This window comes from Manis javanica, chromosome 12 (genome assembly GCF_040802235.1).
Source record: "Manis javanica isolate MJ-LG chromosome 12, MJ_LKY, whole genome shotgun sequence".
Classification (NCBI taxonomy): Eukaryota; Metazoa; Chordata; class Mammalia; order Pholidota; family Manidae; genus Manis; species Manis javanica.
Window position 1 is genome coordinate 87,695,651 of NC_133167.1, and position 20,210 is coordinate 87,715,860.

General features: G+C 41.0%; 1 protein-coding gene across 10 annotated transcripts in view; it reads right to left on the reverse strand.

Annotated features, from left to right (window-relative positions):
- UNC5D (unc-5 netrin receptor D) overlaps positions 1-20,210 on the reverse strand; it is a 585,797-nt gene that overhangs the window by 203,124 nt on the left and 362,463 nt on the right. For all 10 annotated transcript variants that reach the window (XM_073219006.1, XM_073219009.1, XM_073219010.1 and 7 more), the window contains exon 4: positions 12,972-13,075. In XM_073219006.1, the coding sequence (XP_073075107.1) occupies positions 12,972-13,075 (104 nt within the window). The remainder of the gene's footprint in view (positions 1-12,971; positions 13,076-20,210) is intronic.

The following is a 20,210-nucleotide window of genomic DNA, read 5'->3' on the forward strand; positions in this document are numbered from 1 at the left end:
TACAGGGTTGTCCCAATATTTGGGCTTTGAAATCAAAGAGAACTAGACCTCTGACTGTCTGTGGGACTTTGGGGAAGTTGCTTAAATGTAAGCCTCTATTCCCACACCTGTAAAATGGAAATGATAAAGCACCTAACTCAGGTGAAGAATAAAATAAGGGTGGCATATGGTATGTACCTACAGCACAGAGCTTGGCATGTGGTACTCAATACAGGGTAACTGACAATGACGGTCATTAGTGAGGATACTACCATCTTAGATCATGCCACTGAATGAAATGAAACTGAAACACAATCCAGCATGTATCAGCCCCCATCTCCTCTACTTGGACGCCTTTTCTCTCCAGCTTTGTTATCCTTTTTCTTTATCTATCATTGCCATTACCTATCCAAAGCACCAATTCATGCTGCCTGTTATTTCAACGATTTAGTTGAAAATGACCATGTGAGTTCTCTGGTTATCAAGAAAGAGACACATTTTTCCAGGCCCATGTGCAGTGTTCACTGCCACATAATACTTTATTCCTTCTAAACAAACCCAGGTCTTTAACAAAGGCATTTCTGACATACATAGATGACAATGTTGAAAGGAGGAATTAAACTCACCACCCAACCTCATATGCAATGTCGGTGCTGTTACAGAGATCTGTCCTTCGGTTTCCCTAAAGTGCCTACCAGACCTGCTCCCAAAGGCGATCTCGACCTGACACTGTGGAGCCAGCACAGGAATCATCAGTATGACACTTGCTGTGCACAAAAATCAAGGTGTAAACCAGCCCTTGTAACTAGTAAGGGCCAGTGCTGGCAGCCCGCGGAGGACGAGGAATAGAGAGCATGATTAATAAACACATTTATGGAGAGTCTGCTGGGAGCACTGGCGCTAGATCTGTAAGCCAATACTGAACCCACAATTAATAGAACCGTTCCATTTCAGTTAAACCACAGCCAAGAGAGGTTCAATTATATGGAAACCAAAATTCGCCACAGCAGGGGGATCATCAGCTGTTGAGCTCTGAATGCTGGATGCTTTTCTGGAAGCTTAACTGGTAAAAGCAGGTGAATCTTGAGTTACATGTGGATGTGAGCTGTGCCAGGGGTGGTGTGCCTATAAGCTGTGCTGTGGAAGTCATTGCAATCTAAGTAAACCAAAGCTCTGGGAGTTTCAATAAGTCACTCTTTCACTTGTGCTTACTATGCTGAATGTATGGTGGGTGGATCCACAAGAAGATCACAGCTCCTTAAGATTTTACAGAGGGGAGAAGCTGGAGAGCTGTGCAGCTCGATGCAAGAGGCCATCTGGGATCCTTTCAGCAGCCACAGATTTTGGAACTGAAGCTAAGGTGCACTAAGATCAGCTGGGTATAGCTCACAGACCTGTAGGCAGATGATTATTCTGCAGGAATGCTACCCCATGAAGGAGAAATGAGCACGCACTATTAACCAGCAGTTACATGAAAAATCGCCACTGTGCTGGTGGACCTTCCAGGTGCCTGGTTAACTAAAAGCAAAAGGCACTATGGAAGGTGGCATTTCTTCCTCAAATAGACTCTATATGCAGATAGCAGTTAGGATTTGGGAATCAGGGCGAGGGATTACCGGGAGAAGTTGTTATTATAGTGGCTGTGGTCGTTTGTTTCTGTTGTAATAAATACTGCCTAAAACACAACGGCAGTCTGCATCTGCTAAGTGAATCAGGGTGGTGTGCGGTGTGCTCCTTGGAAACATTACAATCCGTGCTGTGTCAGCACGACTGGGATGGAGCTCTTGATTCATGCCCATGGAGCATCACTGCTGAATTACAGAACTGCAGCTCGTTATGTGGAGGCCTCCCGGACAGCTTTTACTTCTGCATAATTCAAGATATAAAGACTGTTTATTGCTGCTAAACTGTGTACGGAAGCGTAGGACAGAGAAATAGCTCTATGCTTTCATTATGTTAATTTAGAAATCATACATTTCCTTTTCTTCTGCATTTTTCTTTATATTTTTACTATTGATTGATTGACTGCTAGCCTCCTGATTTTTCCTCCCAACCACCTTCCCTCTTGATCCATCTGCTCCTGGTCCCAATTTGAGAAACCTTAAGCACCATATGCAAATGCTGTATTTTTGAAAGGATATAGGATATAATTTCCTGTTAGGAAAGAAAAAAAAAAAACTCGGGGAGATGAGGGAGGAGGATAAAGAGAGTACTTGGTCAGAAGTGTTTCTGCAGCCTATCAAAGCCTGCAGCCCATCAAAGCATGCCCATCCCTGGCATGGAGCAACTCTCCCAAACCATCTTGAGAACCAAACGAATGTGTGTTCCAGTGCCACCAGATGATGGGTTTAATTGCAATTGGGGAGCAGTGAGGCTGAGACCTGGAGCCACAGACATGACCAACCAACAATGAGGAGGAAGAGCAGCAGGCTTGCACGCACGTGCACACACTCACATATACTCACATAAGCCACGGTCTCACATTGATACTCTTAGCTGTATACGCATGAAACAAGATGCTGGATTACTTAAGGACAGCCACACTATCAGCATGTGCTCAGGATGCAACAGCTTACACATAAAGAAGCTTCACCAGATAGAGCTTAAGAGAACAGGCTTAGAGGCAAGGCTGTCTGGGTTCAATTATTGGCTCAATCACTGACTGAACCTTCGAGTAAGTTGCTGAACTTTCTATGCCTCAGTTTCCTTACTTATAACACTGGATTATTATTAGCATGTATCTCAGAGAGTTGTCAGGAGGATTCAGTCCATAGTGCCTGGCATAGTGTGCATATGCAATAAATGTCAGCTATGTAGTAGTTTCTATATGAATTTATATATGGAATAAATGGTTCTATAAAACAGTTCCTGCATAATGACTCCCAGAAAGAGAAATTAGGAAAACAATCTGATTTATAATTGAATGAAAAAGAACAAAATACCCAGGAATAAATTTAACCAAGGAGATGGAAGATCTGTATATTGAAAACTCTAAGATACTGATGAAAGAGATTAAAGATGACAGAAGCAAATGTAAAGATGAACTGTGCTCATGGATTGGAAGAATTAATGTTGTTAAAATGTCCAAATTATCCAAAGCAATCTACAGTTTCAATGCAAACCCTACCAAATACCATGGCATTTTCACAGAAATAGGACAAATGCCTAAAATTTTTATGGGACCATTAAAGATCCTGAATAGTCAAAGAAATCTTGAGAAAAAAGAATAAAGCTAGAAGTATCATAGTCCTCAATTTAAAACAAGTTACAAAGCTACAGTAGTCAAAACAGTATAGTAAAGCCACATGGCCCAGTGGAACAGAATAGAGTCCAGAAATAAACCCATGCTTGTATAGTCAATTCATCTTTGACAGAGGAGGAAAGAATATGCAATGAGCAAAAGACATCCTCTTCAATAAATAGTGCTGGGAAAACTGGACAGCCATATGCAAATGAATGACACTAGACCACTATCTTACACCATGTGCAGAACTAAAGTCTAAATGAATTAAAGGCTTTGATGTATGACTGGAAAACATAGGCAGTAAGTCCTTGGACATAAGTCTGAGCAATATTTGTTTGAATCTGTCTCCTCAGGCAAGGGCAACAAAAGCAAAGAATAAACACATGGACTACATTAAATTAAAAAGCTTTTGTACAGAGAACAAAACCATCAACAACTCAGAAGGGCAACCTCCTGAATGAGAGAAGATATTTGCAAATGATGTAACCAATCAGGGATTCATATCGAAAATATGTAAAAAACTCATACAACTCAAACATTCAAATAAAAAAATAAAAAAGTGGGCAGAGCACCTGAATAGACATTTCTTCAAAGGAGACATCAGTTGGCTGACCTGAAAAACACTCAACATTACTAATCATCATAGAAATGCAAACTAAAACCACAATGAGATCTCACCTCACTCCTGTTGGAATTGGTATTATAAAAAAATTAAGAGATAACGAGTGTTGACAGGGATATGGAGAAAAGGGAACAGTACCCTCATGCACTGTTAGTAGGGATTGAAAATGGCACAGCCACTATGGAAAACAGTATGGAGGTAACCCCACTAAAATTAAAACTTGAATCACCATATGATCCAGCAATTCTACTTCAGGGTATTTATCCAAAGAAAATTAGACATTTTAAAAATGAGACAATATAGAAAAATACATCAACCTCTATGTTTATCACCACATTACTTGAAATAGCCAAGATATGGAAGCAACCTAAGAGCCTACCAACAAACAAATGGATAAAGAAGATGTGGTGTATATATGCAATATTACTAGCTATAAAAAAGAATGAAATCCTGCTGTTTGTAACAACATGGATGGACTCCAAAGGTATTATACTAAGTGAAATGAGTCAGATGGAGAAAGACAAATACCACATGATTTCACTTATATGTGGAATCTATAGAAAACAAAACAAAGAAATATAACCCATAGGTATAGAAAACAATCCAGTGCTTGCCACAGGGGAGGGGGATAGGGGGTGGAAGGGGAAGGGGAGAAAGAGGCACAAACTTTCATTTATAAAACAGGGCACAAAAATATAATATACCAACCCCATAGGGAATATAGGCAGTAATATATAACAGCATTGAACACATCTCCTTGGGCAAGGGAAACAAAATTAAAGATGAACAAATGGGACTACATCATGCTAAAAAGCTTCTGTGCAGCAAAAGACACCATCAGCAGAACAAAAAGGCATCGTACAGTATGGGAGAATTTATTTGTAAAGGACATATCCAACAAGGGATTAACATCCAAAATATATGAAGAACTCACATGCCTCAACACCCAAAAAGCAAATAACCCTATTAAAAAATGGGCTGAGGATATGAACAGGCACTTCTCCAAAGAAGAAATTCAGATGGCCAACAGGCACATGAAAAGATGCTCCACATTGTTAATTATCAGGGAAAAGCAAATCAAAACCACAATGAGATATCACCTCACACCCGTAAGGATGGCCAACATAGAAAAAATTAGGAACAACAAATGCTGGCGAGGAGGATGGGGAGAAAGGGAAGCCCTCCTACACTGCTGGTGGGAATGTAAATTAGTTCAACCATTGTGGAAAGCAGTATGGGGGTTCCTCAAAAAACTCAAAATAGAAATACCATTTGACCCAGAAATTCCACTCCTAGAAATTTACCCTAAGATGTAGGATTCCAGTTTCAAAAAGACATATGCACCCCTATGTTTATCACAGCAGTATTTACAATAGCCAAGAAATGGAAGCAACCTAAGTGTCCATCAGTAGATGAATGGATAAAGAAGATGTGGTGCATATACACAATGGAGTATTATTCAGCCATAAGAAGAAAACAAATCCTACCATTTGCAACAACATGGATGGAGCTAGAGGGTATTGTGCTCAGTGAAATAAGCCAGGTGGAGAAAGACAAGTACCAAATGATGTCACTCATCTGTGGAGCATAAGAACAAAGCAAAAACTGAAGGAACAAAACAGCAGCAGAATCATAGAACCCAAGAATGAACTAACAGTTGCTAAAGGGAAAGGGACTGAGGGGGGAGAGTGGGAAGGGAGAGAAAAGGGGACTAAGGGGCATTACGATTAGCACACATAATGTAGGGAAGGCAGTGTAGCAGAAAAGACAAGTAGTAACTCTATAGCATCTTCCTATGCTGATGGACAGTGACTGTAATGGGGTATGTGGTGGGGACTGGATAATGGGGGGAATCTAGTAACTACAATGTTGCTCATATAATTGTATATTAATGATACCAAAACAAAAAAAGATATGCAACAGCATTGTATGGTGACAGATGGTGGCTACATTTGTTGTGGTGATCACATCATAATATATAAATGGTTATTCACTATGTCATACACCTAAAACTAATATAATGTTGTATGTCAACTACAATAAAGATAAATAAGGTTATTGCTGCATTTGCCTACCTATTAGTGGCAGATTTAAGGATCAAAAAGTCAATATATATGAAAATATTTGTAAAATTTTAAGTGATAATTTAAATTTGAGTTTGTTATCATGTGCACCAGATAGCGACTGTGAAAATATTCATCCACAAGGTCAAAAAGTGTGAACCAGATATCGACTATATATATCGACAGATACCAGGTGCATTTGTGTTTGCCTGGGGTGGCCAGGGCAGAAGTCAGACACTGGCTGGTTAAACACATCCTTCAAGACTACGTGAACTGCAGAGAGATGGAGGAGGTCAGGGGCATTCCCAGTGGGGAGGAAACGGGGAGGATGCAGAGATAGGATGTTAAATGATGTAGTGAAGTGCTTGGAAAGCATGAAGGCCGAGCGGTGCAGCTGACTTAGCGGAGTGGAGGAAGTAAGGGAAGGGGAGGCCAGACCAGTAACGGAACCACCTTCGTGGTCCCATCTTGGGGGTGTGCCCCTGGCTTTGAAAACCGTATTCTGCCTTCCCTGTTCCACACCTTCCAGGGGCACACAAGACGGAAAAAGAAAGCACACATCCGGAGCCCAGAGCTTTAGATGACTTCCTTCCTTTGCTTCCTCAGTAAGGAAACACAGCTTTCCAGATAAGGATGTGGAAAAAAGCTCAGTACATTAATAAGATTCATTTAAGGACCAGTACTAATGATGAGGGTATCTGGGCTGTGGACATTCACTTTTCATTTTTTATTTTTTTGTATTTTGGCATCAATATACAATTATATGAGCAACCTTGTGGTTATTAGATTCCCCCATTATCAAGTCCCCCCCCCACATAGCCCACTGCAGTCACTGTCCATCAGTGCAGTAAGATGCTATAGAGTCACTGCTTGTCTTCTCTGTGCTGTACTGCCTTCCCCATGACCCCTCCCCACATTATGTATGCTAATCGTAATGCCCCTTATTCCTCTTCTCCCTCTGTCCCCTCCCAGCCCCCACCCCCAGTCCCTTTCCCTTTGGCAACTGATTGTAGACATTCACTTTTTAAATAACTTATATTAACCTCATTTTCCCATCTCTCTTACGGTAGCAAATTTTTTTTGCAGGAATGTTTTTAGAGAAGTAATTTACTGGCACTTAATTACCAGTATTTAACCAATTCAACATTCTCTCTTTTAAGAGTCCATTAGGTTTCTATTACAATATTACACATGCAAATCAAATGTGGCTTTCTGCAAAGGTCCTCATTGTCAGTCTTCTCAAAGCAAAGTTTATCTGGACTATTAGACATTCTCTCTGCTTTGGCTGCACCAAATTAGATTAATTATTTATACCTGAGGTCCACTGCTCCAGAACTTGGGCACCTCACTTAACATTTCTCTAGTGAATTATTAAGAGTCTTATTTTTAAAATAAAAACCCTCATTTCATAGTCTGTTTGATTGAGGTTAAACACAATAGTCTAGTGATGCTTGTATTAAACATTCAACATTACAAGAGTCCAGGTTTTATGCCAATGAGCGCATTTGCAACAAATGAATCTTTCATGACAAAGGCCCTCACAGGGTGAAGGGCAAAGGGTTTCTGAGTTGAAACTCTCTGGCACCAGTCTAGGCACAAATATACAAACAAGTCAGAGATAGTATGCAAACTGTACTGTTTACACATCAGGAATATTTGGAGATAAGAAAGGGGCTTTAGTCTTAAGTCTCCCTCCTTATTTTGCAGTTAAAGAAAGAGAAGTTAGCATCCTACAAATAGCCTTTAACCCACAGTGATTTGCTTTGCTCCTATGACCACTTGCAGGCATTGGTCAAAGGCATCCTAGCCGTAGTGAGACATGGCCGCTGCTCAGTAATGGCCAGGGCTCCTGATCGCACACAGCAAGCTCTGCTCTGATTTGTTGACGCAGCAAAGGGCTTTATTAAGGAATATGAATACTGGAACGTCCAGGAGGGCCAAAGAGCCAGGCCAGGTGGCCACACAGCCAGAAACAATGGCCAGTGCATGGCAGGGAGAGGGACGGTGGCTTGGCAACACCCTCACAGTTCAAAAATCACAACACCGCTCACAACCCTGAGACTAGAGAGATGATCCCAGGTCTTCCTACGTGCCTGCCGCCTCCACCATCGTCCTCTCCAGAGAAGGAACTCCACACAAATGCCACATTGCTCACTTCTATGTCCCACCTTGCATGGGAACACTTGATTCGTGGAGCCTAACTACAAAGAAAACTAGGAAAGTCCATCTTTTGGTTTTTACCTTATTGGGGGGAGGCTTAAAAAGAAATTCCACGAACATCAGAAGACATGTCAAACGGTCTACCAAATGGACCAAGAATAACAGAAATGCTCATCAACACTTTGATCTCCACACAGGCATCTGGAAGGAAAATGAACTCCTCACCCAAATCTCCCTGCCCCCAGTAATTTGGCTTCTAATACTTGCATGACTCTGATACACTTTATGAAACAGAAAACACGTTCCTTCACTCCATTCCTAGAACCTCCCCATGTTACACCAGCATTCCAGCTGAGTGGCCCCTCAATGGCAAAATAGTCTTGGTGCCCCTGCAGAAAGAAGTGGGCCTCTCCTTACCCACACTGCACCAGCTAAGGCCCTTGCTCGTCTTGAATTTTCTAATTCCTGCACCGTCTTGACTCCTTGGCGAGATAAAAACAAGGAGAGTGCTTGGCATGCAGTGTCTCAGGGAGAGAATCTGTCACCTGCTTAGCTTTGGGGCCTTAATTCTCAAAGACACTGAATTATTTTGAGTAGGCTGTTTACCTTGATGTGAGCAGAATTAGCCTTAGACACTAAGCCTTTATGGCGAGTTTTATTGTCCAAGGCAAATATAACCTGTTAAGATTTACAGGCTTTATTAACAGCAATAACCATTTTACAGCCAACATCAGTAAATCAGGGTTTATTGAGAACTCTACAATTTTAATCTGTGGAAAACTATTAAAATGTCGGATTTTCATCGGACGTAATTTCCAACTTTTATGAAAGATAGATTTTCCATTTAATTGGGGAGTATAACAAAGTGCAGTGCAGGATAATGAATTGTTTTGAAAAGAGCAAACTGGTTTTAGCTAAACAACAAGTGTCATACACTAAAGTTGCTATCTTTAGTTAGAACTGCCCCAAGGTTAAGGTTAAAAGTAACTGTAGTGACCCATATGTCATAATACATCCAACTATGGGATGAGCTCATGAGTTTAGGAAAGCTTATCATCCATTCATATTTCAGGGATTTTAGAAAACGTGTGTGACCTACCATTTCATCAAACCAGTGTCTAAATGAGTCTGGTGAGAATCTTTAAGTTCGTATACCATTTTTTGGCTAAGTGTTTTACTACTACTAATATGATTCCTATGAGTCTTCAATGGGGTAAGTAAGGGAGACCAACATGGCTAGTCATCGGCTTCTGTCAGTAAGCATTTATTTCTTCCACAGGACAGGTTACATGACAGGAAAGCAGGCTGGGGTCTCTGTTCTGTATGAGCTTGAAAGGCAGCCTGTTCAGAGGTCACAGGCCGGGGGGCAGCGCTCACGGGCAGTGGGGTGAGAAGACGTGGTCTCAGTAAACTCCTACTTCTTCACGGGGCTCGACATGTGTCAGATTCTTGCAAGAATTTTGATTTTAATCTCGCTCCCTAACCTTGATGGAACCCTAACATCTTTCACTGAGAACCAGAGATTCATGAAGCTTTAGAAAAGACAAGAGGAGGAGGAGGAGAAACCACAACAATCTCTAGTATTCATTGAGTATTAGAAATGGTGCTGAGCGTTTGGCATATTCTTGGGTTTTTATTTCTCTTCTTGGCCTCCGAGCACTTCTATAAGGCAAGTACTGTTCCCATTTTCGGGTGAGGGATCGGAGGTTTGGGCTGGCTGCTAACTTGCTAAAGGGCACAGCGTTAGGAGGTACCCGTCAGGGTCTGACCCGGGGTCTGCTGAGCCCACAGCTCACCCCTCCCGCCACACTGCACCACACTGACCAGCCTTGGTCCTGGTTCTCCCTTTTCCTACTGCACCGGTGCACACTGGGACAGAGAGCAGGCGTCAGCGAGCACTCACAGGTATGCCTGCGCCCGTGGCGACAGTCAGGGCCATGGCCACATTGTAGGAAAACTGTAAAGGAGGCAAGGATGACCCACCCTTCTCTCGCCTCCCCTCATATATGCCACTTTTTCTTCTCCTCCCATAACTTGAGACATCCAGCACCCTCCCACCCCCTAGGATAGCACCAAACACAGGCTCCTGGGCCTTGGGAGTGGGCTCCTGCCCCAGACTCCACGTCCCCTTGGCTCCCAAAGCTGCTATTCTGTCGGGGCTCTGCTCTTAGTTTTATCACCATATGACCTATTCAAACAAGGCAACGCAGAGTTCACAGCGAATTTATGATAAGTGAATTAACTAGAATAGATTTTAATCCAAAAATCTGTTTCTAAGGGTGGAATGTTGGGCAGTAGAGCAGAGAGATATGTCACCACTGGCTGAGGGCTCCAGCTTCAGAAGTGCTCGGGAAGACTGACCAGACCCGGTAAACACAAACTGTCAGAGAAAGGAAAGGGGCTTTCAGGTGTGACTGGCTTCCAGGGGATCTGAGAGGTCGGACAAGGTCCTCTAAGATGAACATGAGAACCCCACTAGTCTTCTCCCATCTCAGAGCAGTCTTATGCAAATCAAGTGAAGTAACATGGAGAAAAATTATTTAACCCAGTACTCGCTCATAAGGACCTTCCGTAAATGGTAGCTTTCCCTGGTCTTGCAGGTGGGTTAGTTGCCAAGAAAGTTCTATCTTGCAGAGAGAAGACAATCATACAAGTCTTGTGGAAACAAGTTGTCCCAGTGTGCCTTTCAATGGGTCAAGTAGGAGACCTTCTATGTCTCCTGACAAAAGCTGATGAACCACTGGTCCCGCCAACTACAACCTCTCCCAGTGGTGACCCAGGGCCCCCAGAGGAGGTGGGCAGCGTAGAGGGAGGGACACAGCTGCTCAGGGAAGGCAACTCTGCCAGGTGACATCACACAGCCGAGCAGTGTCCAGGCATAGTTCCCAATTACCACCCCACGGCAAGTCACTGACTGGAGGATCCTCACATGCGCTTGACGTCAGGAGGCCACAGATCTGCTCTGAGATGGAGAGAACACATGACAGGCACAGGCAGACCACCAGCCCAGAAGGCCCAACCGCTACAGGCTGTGGACATTTCCATGTTCCTGTCCTTTCCTTGGCCTCTCCTAGATTTCTTCTCTTATTCTGCCTTACCTTCGACAAACACATAGACATTGGTGGTAAGAAGGACTCTGGCAACTACTGCAGGAACAGCAAGAGCTGTAAATAATTGTGCACAGACATGGGTAGCATCTACCTCGTCAGTATGTGGAATTCCAAAGTGACTCAAGTGTTTGGAACTGGGCTGCTTTCCCACATTAAGATGATGCCAGGAAGGCTGGTTAGGGCCCCCAGAAAGCCCATTATCTACCCGGAAGCAGAAACACTCTCCACATCCATCTACAACATGAAATGTACAAAACAAAGCTTTTCCCCCTCTCACCTCAGAATTTCTGTTTTCAACTGTCCTACAGTCCTAGCTGCTCCTAGGAATAGTCCTCTATTTAATTTCAGCCAGCCTGGCTCTGAAATTCCTGCCTAGTAGCACACATGATTACAATAATAGAGCGATATGACATCAAAGGCAGATTGACCAAACTAAGTTCATGTACTAAGTTCAGTAGTGCCCCCCTTCCCAAATGTCACATGGAGAACTTTGTAAATTGGGGTTTTAAGAGATCCTTAGAGACTATAGCAAACTGATACCCAAGTTAGACTCCCAGGGGCACATGGAGGGTCCTAAATGAGACCCATTAACCCCATTGTCGGTCACTCTGCTAAGGAAACCAGGGCACACTCTGGAAGGAATGAGAAGGCAGTAAATGAAGATTAAATGTCCTTTTGTTTCACATTAAACAAAAATCTGAAAATAAGCATTTTCTTTTCTAATCATTTCCTATCACGCATGGGATGGTCACTTTAATTTTCAAGTCTGTTTGCTTCATGCCGATGACCCATCTGAGCTTTTAATAGTGACCACCCAGAATGCCTTCTGTCTAAATATCCAAGTGTGTGTGTGTCTCCTTGTTCCCCTTTATGCCTCTACTCCTTTGTTTCCAATTACACAATCCCACAACAATTTCAGCTACAAGGTGAGGCAAATTGTATCTCCGGTGCTGTCTTCGTATCTCCACGTCTCAGGGAAGAAACCGTAACTCTAAGGATAGCTTCCCAAAGAGCAGCCGCTGGACGATGCACGGCCCACCCCAGGCCTGGGTTATAACCTCACCATCCTACCAAGCATTTCTGGTATTTCTTAACTCTCCCTCCCAGAACTGCCTAATAACTGTACTTAGCCGACTGGAACATCTTGTAACCACGACTGAAAGGTCTGGGCAGCCTGCCCTCTTACCGCAGTGTGTTATCAGTGACAATGACATTCTAATAATATAGTAGGAGTTCTAGAACATATGCAAAGAGCAGCCATAGTGACACTGGATTCCAGACACCTCACAGGGAAGGAGACCTGTGGCTTCAGCACGTTTTATATCCTGCATGCCAGCACAGTGCCTAAAACATAATAAATGCTCAAAGAATGTTCCAGAAGTGGATAAATGAGTAAGGGCACACAGCAGTGAAAACCAGCACCAAGGCCCACTGCCTTCCCTGGGCACGTTCTCAGGGCACTTGGCCTGTGAGAGCTCAGACTGATCCATGGCCAGTGTGCATGCGGCAGTGCACAAGGTGACTGCTGGGGACACAGGTGACACCTGCATGACCTGAGGTCATTGAGAGCAAGAATACAGACAGAATCCTACCCAGGCTGCCTAGAGCCAGAGCATGGGAGAGCCAGAAAAGAGATGGGAGACAATTTTCTCTTCCAACTTATTTCCTTCCCAATTTGATCATCGTCTTTAGCAATTGTGGCTGGAGAGCACAGGCTCTTTACCCCGCTTATGACCACACAGGACTCCGGGCCCCCCCACGGGGGCAGGCCTGGCCCCGAGAATCAGCCTTACCTCGGCAGCGGGCACTCCCTCGGGCGGGCGGCAGTGCAGCACGATCATGCCTTCGATGGGGACCTCCCTCCCCTGGGGGTCTTGTTCAAAGTTTTTCCGCAGATCTGCAAAGAAGTGTGAGATATATGAAACTTTGCTCCAGGGCCATATTATTCACATTTACTCCAAATACAAGAAGCACGGAGCTTAATGTCACAACTAGATACACACCAACTGTCACTTGTTTTGTGAGATCTGGGATGAGAGAATGTTTTCCCAAATATTCACAAGCACGTTTGAAATAAACCTTGTCCAAACTATTCCTAACGTCTATATTGATATGAAGGATAAAAGATCACTGGGGAAGTAGGAAAATAAGCTACTGCCCCCTCCCGCATACTCCTCCCCTCCCACCCCCCACCAAAAAAACCAAACCCCTGTCATTTCATGACTCTGCAAGCATTATCTGCTCAGCATCCGGACACACTTGGCCTAATAAATTGCTATCCACAGCTATTATGCAGCTGAGATGCACGTGGTTTTTTATTATTAACTAAAGAGTGCATTATTAATCCGTAACCTCTGCCATTCCCTTAACCCTCTAGGGGGCTCTAGAAGATGATAAGAGAGTGACATTACCTATTAGTCTTTTATTTGTAAATGGGGAGAAGGGGCAACATTCAACCACAACAAAATCTATAATCTATCCAAGCAAACATATGATTAAAAAATACAGTGCCCTGCAGTCAGAGAACAATGCTGGCTATCTGTGCAGAGTCCTTCACGGAAGGCTCACGGCACTTGGTAAATAAGCTGCACTGTTAACCTTTTACACATGGAAGGGGACGCTTGGAGAGGTTAATTGGCCTGCCTGTGGTCACAGAGCATTGCTGCCAGTGATGGGGAAAAATCCACCATCCTGACATTCAGCGGCTGCCTGCTAACCAGCAAGGCTTTCTCAGGACAGAGGACACAGAGCAGTTCAGGAAGGACCAGCTTCATTTGCATGACATGCCACTTGAGCATAAGCTTCATTATCAAAAGGGAGCTGGCCTTTGCTTCTTCCTGGGTGTTATAATGACACTTTGATAATGTTATAGCCTAAGCTTCATTTTTGCTGTCACTGGGAAGCCTGGGATCCTACAGCAAAGACTTTTTTACAAGTCTTCCTCAATGTAAACGATTTCCCCCTCCCTCCCTGACAATCTATTTTTCTTCAATTGAGTATCTCAAATTACAGGCTTGTGGATTTATTGATTTAATTTTCTTTAGTGCTTACAATAACATGAAATATGTTCCCTGTAAAGAGCAGAGCTCCAGAATCAGTTACATCTTTACAAATTGTATAAATACATTAAACTTGCTTTTAGCAAGTCAAAAACACTCCCATGAATAACAAGCACAGCAATCCATGGAGTCACTTTCTTCTGAATTTTACTCTTAATGTATTCCCTCCCAGAGGCAACCCATGTCTTTTGTCAGTGGTCGCTATATATTCAGAGATCTTCATCAATATATAGGAGGCAAAAGATCTTAAAAGGACTTGCATCACAGGCAGGTGGCGGGATCTATCCTCTCATTTCTCTGCTATCCCCCAAAGTGTGAAACCAGCTTCCTTCTCACTGAGATTTGTAAATGATGCAGAATTTCTGACTATGTGATGAAGGCCATGTACTGATGACAAAACCATGAGTGAAGGAAGGATCGTGAGGAATCCCCTCAAGGAAAAATCTCATGTTTCCCACACAGTTTTGCCACATATTCTCTTTTGATCTCCTCTAAAAGAACTTTGGGTCAAAAATCTCTTTCCCATGTGATTTATTTATTCCTTCAAACTACATTGAAAATAGTGTATCACAGAATGTGAATAACTCTAACACAAGACATCAGTTGGTTTTTGTGGCTAACTTTGTTTGGTGTGTTAGCCATGTGTTTCTTTTCCTGATGCCTTTTTTTTCTGAAGAAAGTCTTGCTCATTGTTGCTAAATGATGATTGTAGTTTTGATAACATCAGCAAATCTATATTCAACCAGATGAAGCACAGAAAACTAGTAGTGGGGATTTCAATTTTATCTTCTGCTTCTATTCCCTTTGCTTGCTTAATACAAATGGAAAATGTGACAAATGCGTAAGTCATGGTTACCTCCACCCTCCCCTACATGATCTACATTGGTAGACGCAAAGACAACTACAGGAAAGTCCTTTTTCCTCCCCATACCCAACTGCTCAAAGAGATAGATTATTAAACACGTATATAAAAAAGGAAAACTTTGAATAGGATATAGAAAAGGATATTGTCTATAAACAAGGTCTTTGAGAAATTTCTATGGGATCTCATACAGGTAGGATCAGACTGAAGAAAGGACCCATCCATCCTTTTTCTCTTTCCAAGTGATATTTGGAATCATTGGAAGAGTTCCACTAAGAAGCATTTTAACACCCCTCAATGTGGAAATACAAAGATTAAGTATTAAAAGCAATAAAGTAGGTGGTCAGGGAACTGGGCTCCCAAGGAGGACTAACACACCGTATTCCACCAACTACTGCATATACTAAAAATTATGGAAATAGACTCTTAGCCTGAGAGTTAAATCTAGCTCTACCTATGATCCCTACCATAGGGCATGCAACCTAATCAGTTTCTGAATTGGCAAACTAAATATCTGTATTACCTATGCTGGTTTCAAGGCTTAAAAGATCCTTATAGGAACCTATGCAATTTGAAATAGAGAAGACATCCCCAGCCATATAAAAAGGAATTATATTAGAAATGAAGGAGACAAACCATAGTACTTAAATTAAATGGCTTCCTCTAAGACAAGAAACAAGAAGCATTTTTAAATAACTTCTAATTTAAGTTCTTTAAAATCAAAAGGAAATAGCAACTGAGAATCTAGAGTAGGGAGTTATAAATAGTATAACATCTGAAATCAAGAAAACTGCTACTATGCAGGAAAAAAAGAAAATTAATGCTGAATTAGAAATATATTTATCAAGGAGATGGTAAACAACATACTGAATAATGCAGAAAACTGAACTAGTGAAACAAAAGACAGGTTATCAGTCAGGACCCAGGCAGGAAAATAGAAAACACACCAGTTGTTTTGACAGAAAATATTAATGTAAAATTGAAAGACTAAAAAGGTAAAAGGTAAACTGGTAGAAGCAGATCCTACCCTACGAATGGGGGAGAGGGGAGCCAAGGGATGAGATGGGCATTAAAGAGCTCTGAACCTTACAGACAGCTCAAATGCCCAAGGACAAGGCATTGGTGCTAGTATCTTAGAACTTGGAAGAGGGACCCAAGGAGTCAAGACCCAGACTTGTGAGAAGGACTGCCAAGCAGATGGGTGCTGGTATCTTGGAGGGGAATAAATGAAGCTGGTTCAGGAGGTATTTGAAAAACAAGCTGGCAGCAAGAAGTATCTGCCATTTCCAAGACAAAGGAACTCTGCTGGGTTGATGCCAACAGGGATAGAAAAGGAGGAAGTGGACTTTCTTGTTCTTTCACTGTCCAGTTTCCTCTGGCACCCACTATTGGTAGAACCTTAAGAGAGCCAGGATCTGGCAAGGGAGTCCTAGACCCAGCTTCACAAATTATAGACCAGTGGTTTCAGAAATGGGGAGACGATCACTTGTTAACCACAAAATACAGTCTAAGACATTGCCTCATGTAGGGTCCTACTGATTACTTCCTGTTTTTCTCACTAGATCATCAGCTTTATGAAGGTGGGCTTTATGTCTGAGATGTTCACCCTTAAATTGCCAGTGCCTATTGAACATCTGATACAAGACGTGTCCTTCTTAAATATATAATGAAAGAACAAGCTAAGAGGAAAATTATAAACTGACAATGAACTTGTCAAAAAAGGAAGAAATAAATAAAAGGATGAGATGGATACAATATTGAACACAACAGGAATTTTAGGAGACAAAACACTGATAAAAAATAAACAATAATTTAATAGTAATAACAATTCTTCTGAGCTGAAAAAAGATTTGAGCTTGCAAAAGTGCTCACTGGACAAAAGGCAAGATGGTTTTTAAAAGAAAAAGATCTTAGATATATCATAGTTGAAAATTTGGATTTTTAGCAAAATTAAGAGAATTTTAAAAATAGTAAGTTTCTTTGCAGTAAATAAACAGAAGTAACTAGCAATTTCATGGATTGGAAAAAATAATATTGTTAAAATGTTCATATTAACCAAAGCCACCTATAGATTAAATACAACCCCTATTAAAATCCTAAAGTCATATTTCACAGAAATAGAGAAAAAAAGTTCTAAAACTTGTATGGAACCAAAAAAGACCCTAAAGAGCCAAAGCAAACTTGAGAAAGAATAAGAAAGCTGGAATCATTACACTTCCTGGTTTCAGACTATATAACAAAGCTATAGTAAGCAAAACAGTATAGTACCAGCATAAAAACAGACATACAGATCAGTGGAACCAAATCAAGAGCCCAGAAATGAACTTTCACATATATAGTTAACTAATATTTGACAAGGGAGTCACTTATTTGCTGGACGTTCATATGCAAAAGAATGAAATTGGACTTTCATCTTACACAACTCACAGAAACTAACTTGAAATGGATTAAAGACTAGATGTAAGACCTGAAACTATAAAACTTGAAGGAAACTCTTCTAGGGTAAAAGGAAAAATGGAAAAAACTCTTTGACATTGGTCTTGACAACAATTTTTTAAAATGATACCAAAAGCATAAGCAACAAAAGCAAAAATTAAGTAAGCAGAACCACCTCAAATTGAAAAGTTTCTGTGTGGTGAAAGAAACAATCAACAAAGTATAAAGGCAACCTATGGAATGGCAGAAAATATTTGCAAGCCACATATCTGGTAAGGGGCTAATCTTCAAAATATAACTGATACAGCAACTCTGAGGAAGTAATGGAGATTCCTCAAAAAATTAAAAATAGAACTGCAATATGACCTGGCAATCCCATTCCTGGGTCTATCTCTGAAGGAAATAAAATCACTACCTTGAAGAGATATCTGCACTCCTTTATTCACTGCAGCATTATTCACAAAGACATGAGAACAACCTATGGATGAACAGATAAAGAAAACATGGTACATATACAAATGGAATATTATGCAGCTTTATAGAAGGAACCAAATCCTGTCATTTGCTACAGCACAGGTGGACCTTGAGGGCATTATGCTAAATAAAATATATCAGATAGAGAAAGAAAAATGCTATATGATCTCACTTACATGTGGGATACAAAATAGCCAAGCTTTCAGAAACAAGGAGTGGACTGGTGGTTGCCAGGGGGCTGGAAGGTGACTGGGGTCCAAGGTTAAAACTTCCAATTATCAGATGAGTAAGTTCTGGGACCGAACATAAAGCTTGGTGACTGTAGTTAACAATACTGATTGTATACTGGAAAGTTACTAAGAGTAAATTTTATGTATTTTCTCACTAAAACAAAATGAAACCAGAAACACACAAAGCAATTATATGAGGTGATGGAGGTGTTAAGTAACCTTACTGTGGTAATCATCTCACAATACAAACATATCAGATCCTCACAACTCAACGCTTGTTACACAATGTCATTTGTCAAATGTATCTCAATAAAGCTGGATAAACAAAAATTTTAAAAAAGAAGTAAAGTGGAACAAAACCCAGGCTGTGAGTACTAGAACTTTCTCCTATATTAGCATACAGCAGAGTATAATTAATCAAATCCATGGTTTTGCTTTTGTTTTTGTTTTTATTTCCCAATAATTATGGTTATTCATGAGCAAACTAACAATACAGTCTCAGATATGACAGGCACAAAAATTGTCATCAGTCTCACACCTTTCCTGAAAACATGACGTTTTAAAATAACCTCACTCATGGAAGACACTCAGAGTAATGCATTATTTGGAGGTGTGGTTTTTTAAAGGTCTGACAGTCGGCAATAAAACTCCTTAAAATCTTAAGACCTAAGTATTTCTTATAATGTAACTAAAATATTCATGCAATTATCAAAAGACTCTGGAAAGAGACAAGCATAACATATCATCAACTTGCATGATAACTAACAGTAAAGATTTAAACTGCTGGCTCATATGTTCCAGAATTCCACGGGGTGGTATTGCACACTGCTGAGAAAGGAAGGGATAGTTGCTGCTTGGATTCGGGGTCTGCCACTTCCTATAGCACCTTGTATCTTTTTCTCTCTTTGCCTCAGTTTCTTCATCTGTAAAACGAGGATACTAATATCTATTACATATAGTTTTTGTGAGGATTAAATAAGAAGTAAAATCCTTGTAAGAGCACTGGAGTGATTAATATGGCTTAATAAAGGTCACAAATATTACAAAGTCCTATTATAAAGCCATAACAAGGAAAAGGGTTGTGGCTTGGTCATAACTCAGATATTCAAATTAGTTATAAGTTACAGCATGTTTCAGAAACACTCACACAAGAAGAACGGTTTTATACCACAGAAGTGATATGTAAATTAAATGGGAAAAGGCTTCAGATGCCCTTTTGGAGAACAACATAAAGTTAAATCTATATCTTACTTTATACCAAAATAAATCCCCTTTTAACAAAAATATCTTCTACACAAAACCATAACACAACTAAAATACTTACTGAATGTTAGCACGGGGAAGGCCTTTCTAAGCCTGAAATTGAAGGAAAATGATTGATACATACTGCTTTATCAAAATTAGAATTCTTTTTATCTGTAAAATTATGAGCAAAATATGTATTGGTAGAGGCTTCACAGCCTTAACATATAAAGGGCCCTTTTGAAGCACAGTGAGAAGAATAATTCCTCTAAAATAAAAATGGCAAAGGGACATTTATACAAAATTCACAGAAGAAGACAATGACTAATAAAGATACTTAGAAAGGCTGATATCACTAATTATTCAAGAAATGTCCATTTAAAAAGTACCAATATGTCTCCTTACTCTTCCAAACAGTCTTTGTTTAAAATAATAAATTTCAATGTTAGGAAGAGTATGGAGAACTAGATAGTCTTAACATTGCTACAAACAAAAATGGGTCAACATAAAGAGCAAGCTATACTTTTCCTCTGAGATTGGGAAATAGACAGGGATGCCCACTCTCCTCACTGTTATTTAACATAGTACTGGAGGTCCTAGCCACGGCAGTCAGACAAAACAAAGAAATACAAGGAATCCAGATTAGTAAAGAAGAAGTCAAACTGTCACTATTTGCAGATGATATGATATTGTATATAAAAAACCCTAAAGACTCCACTCCAAAACTAC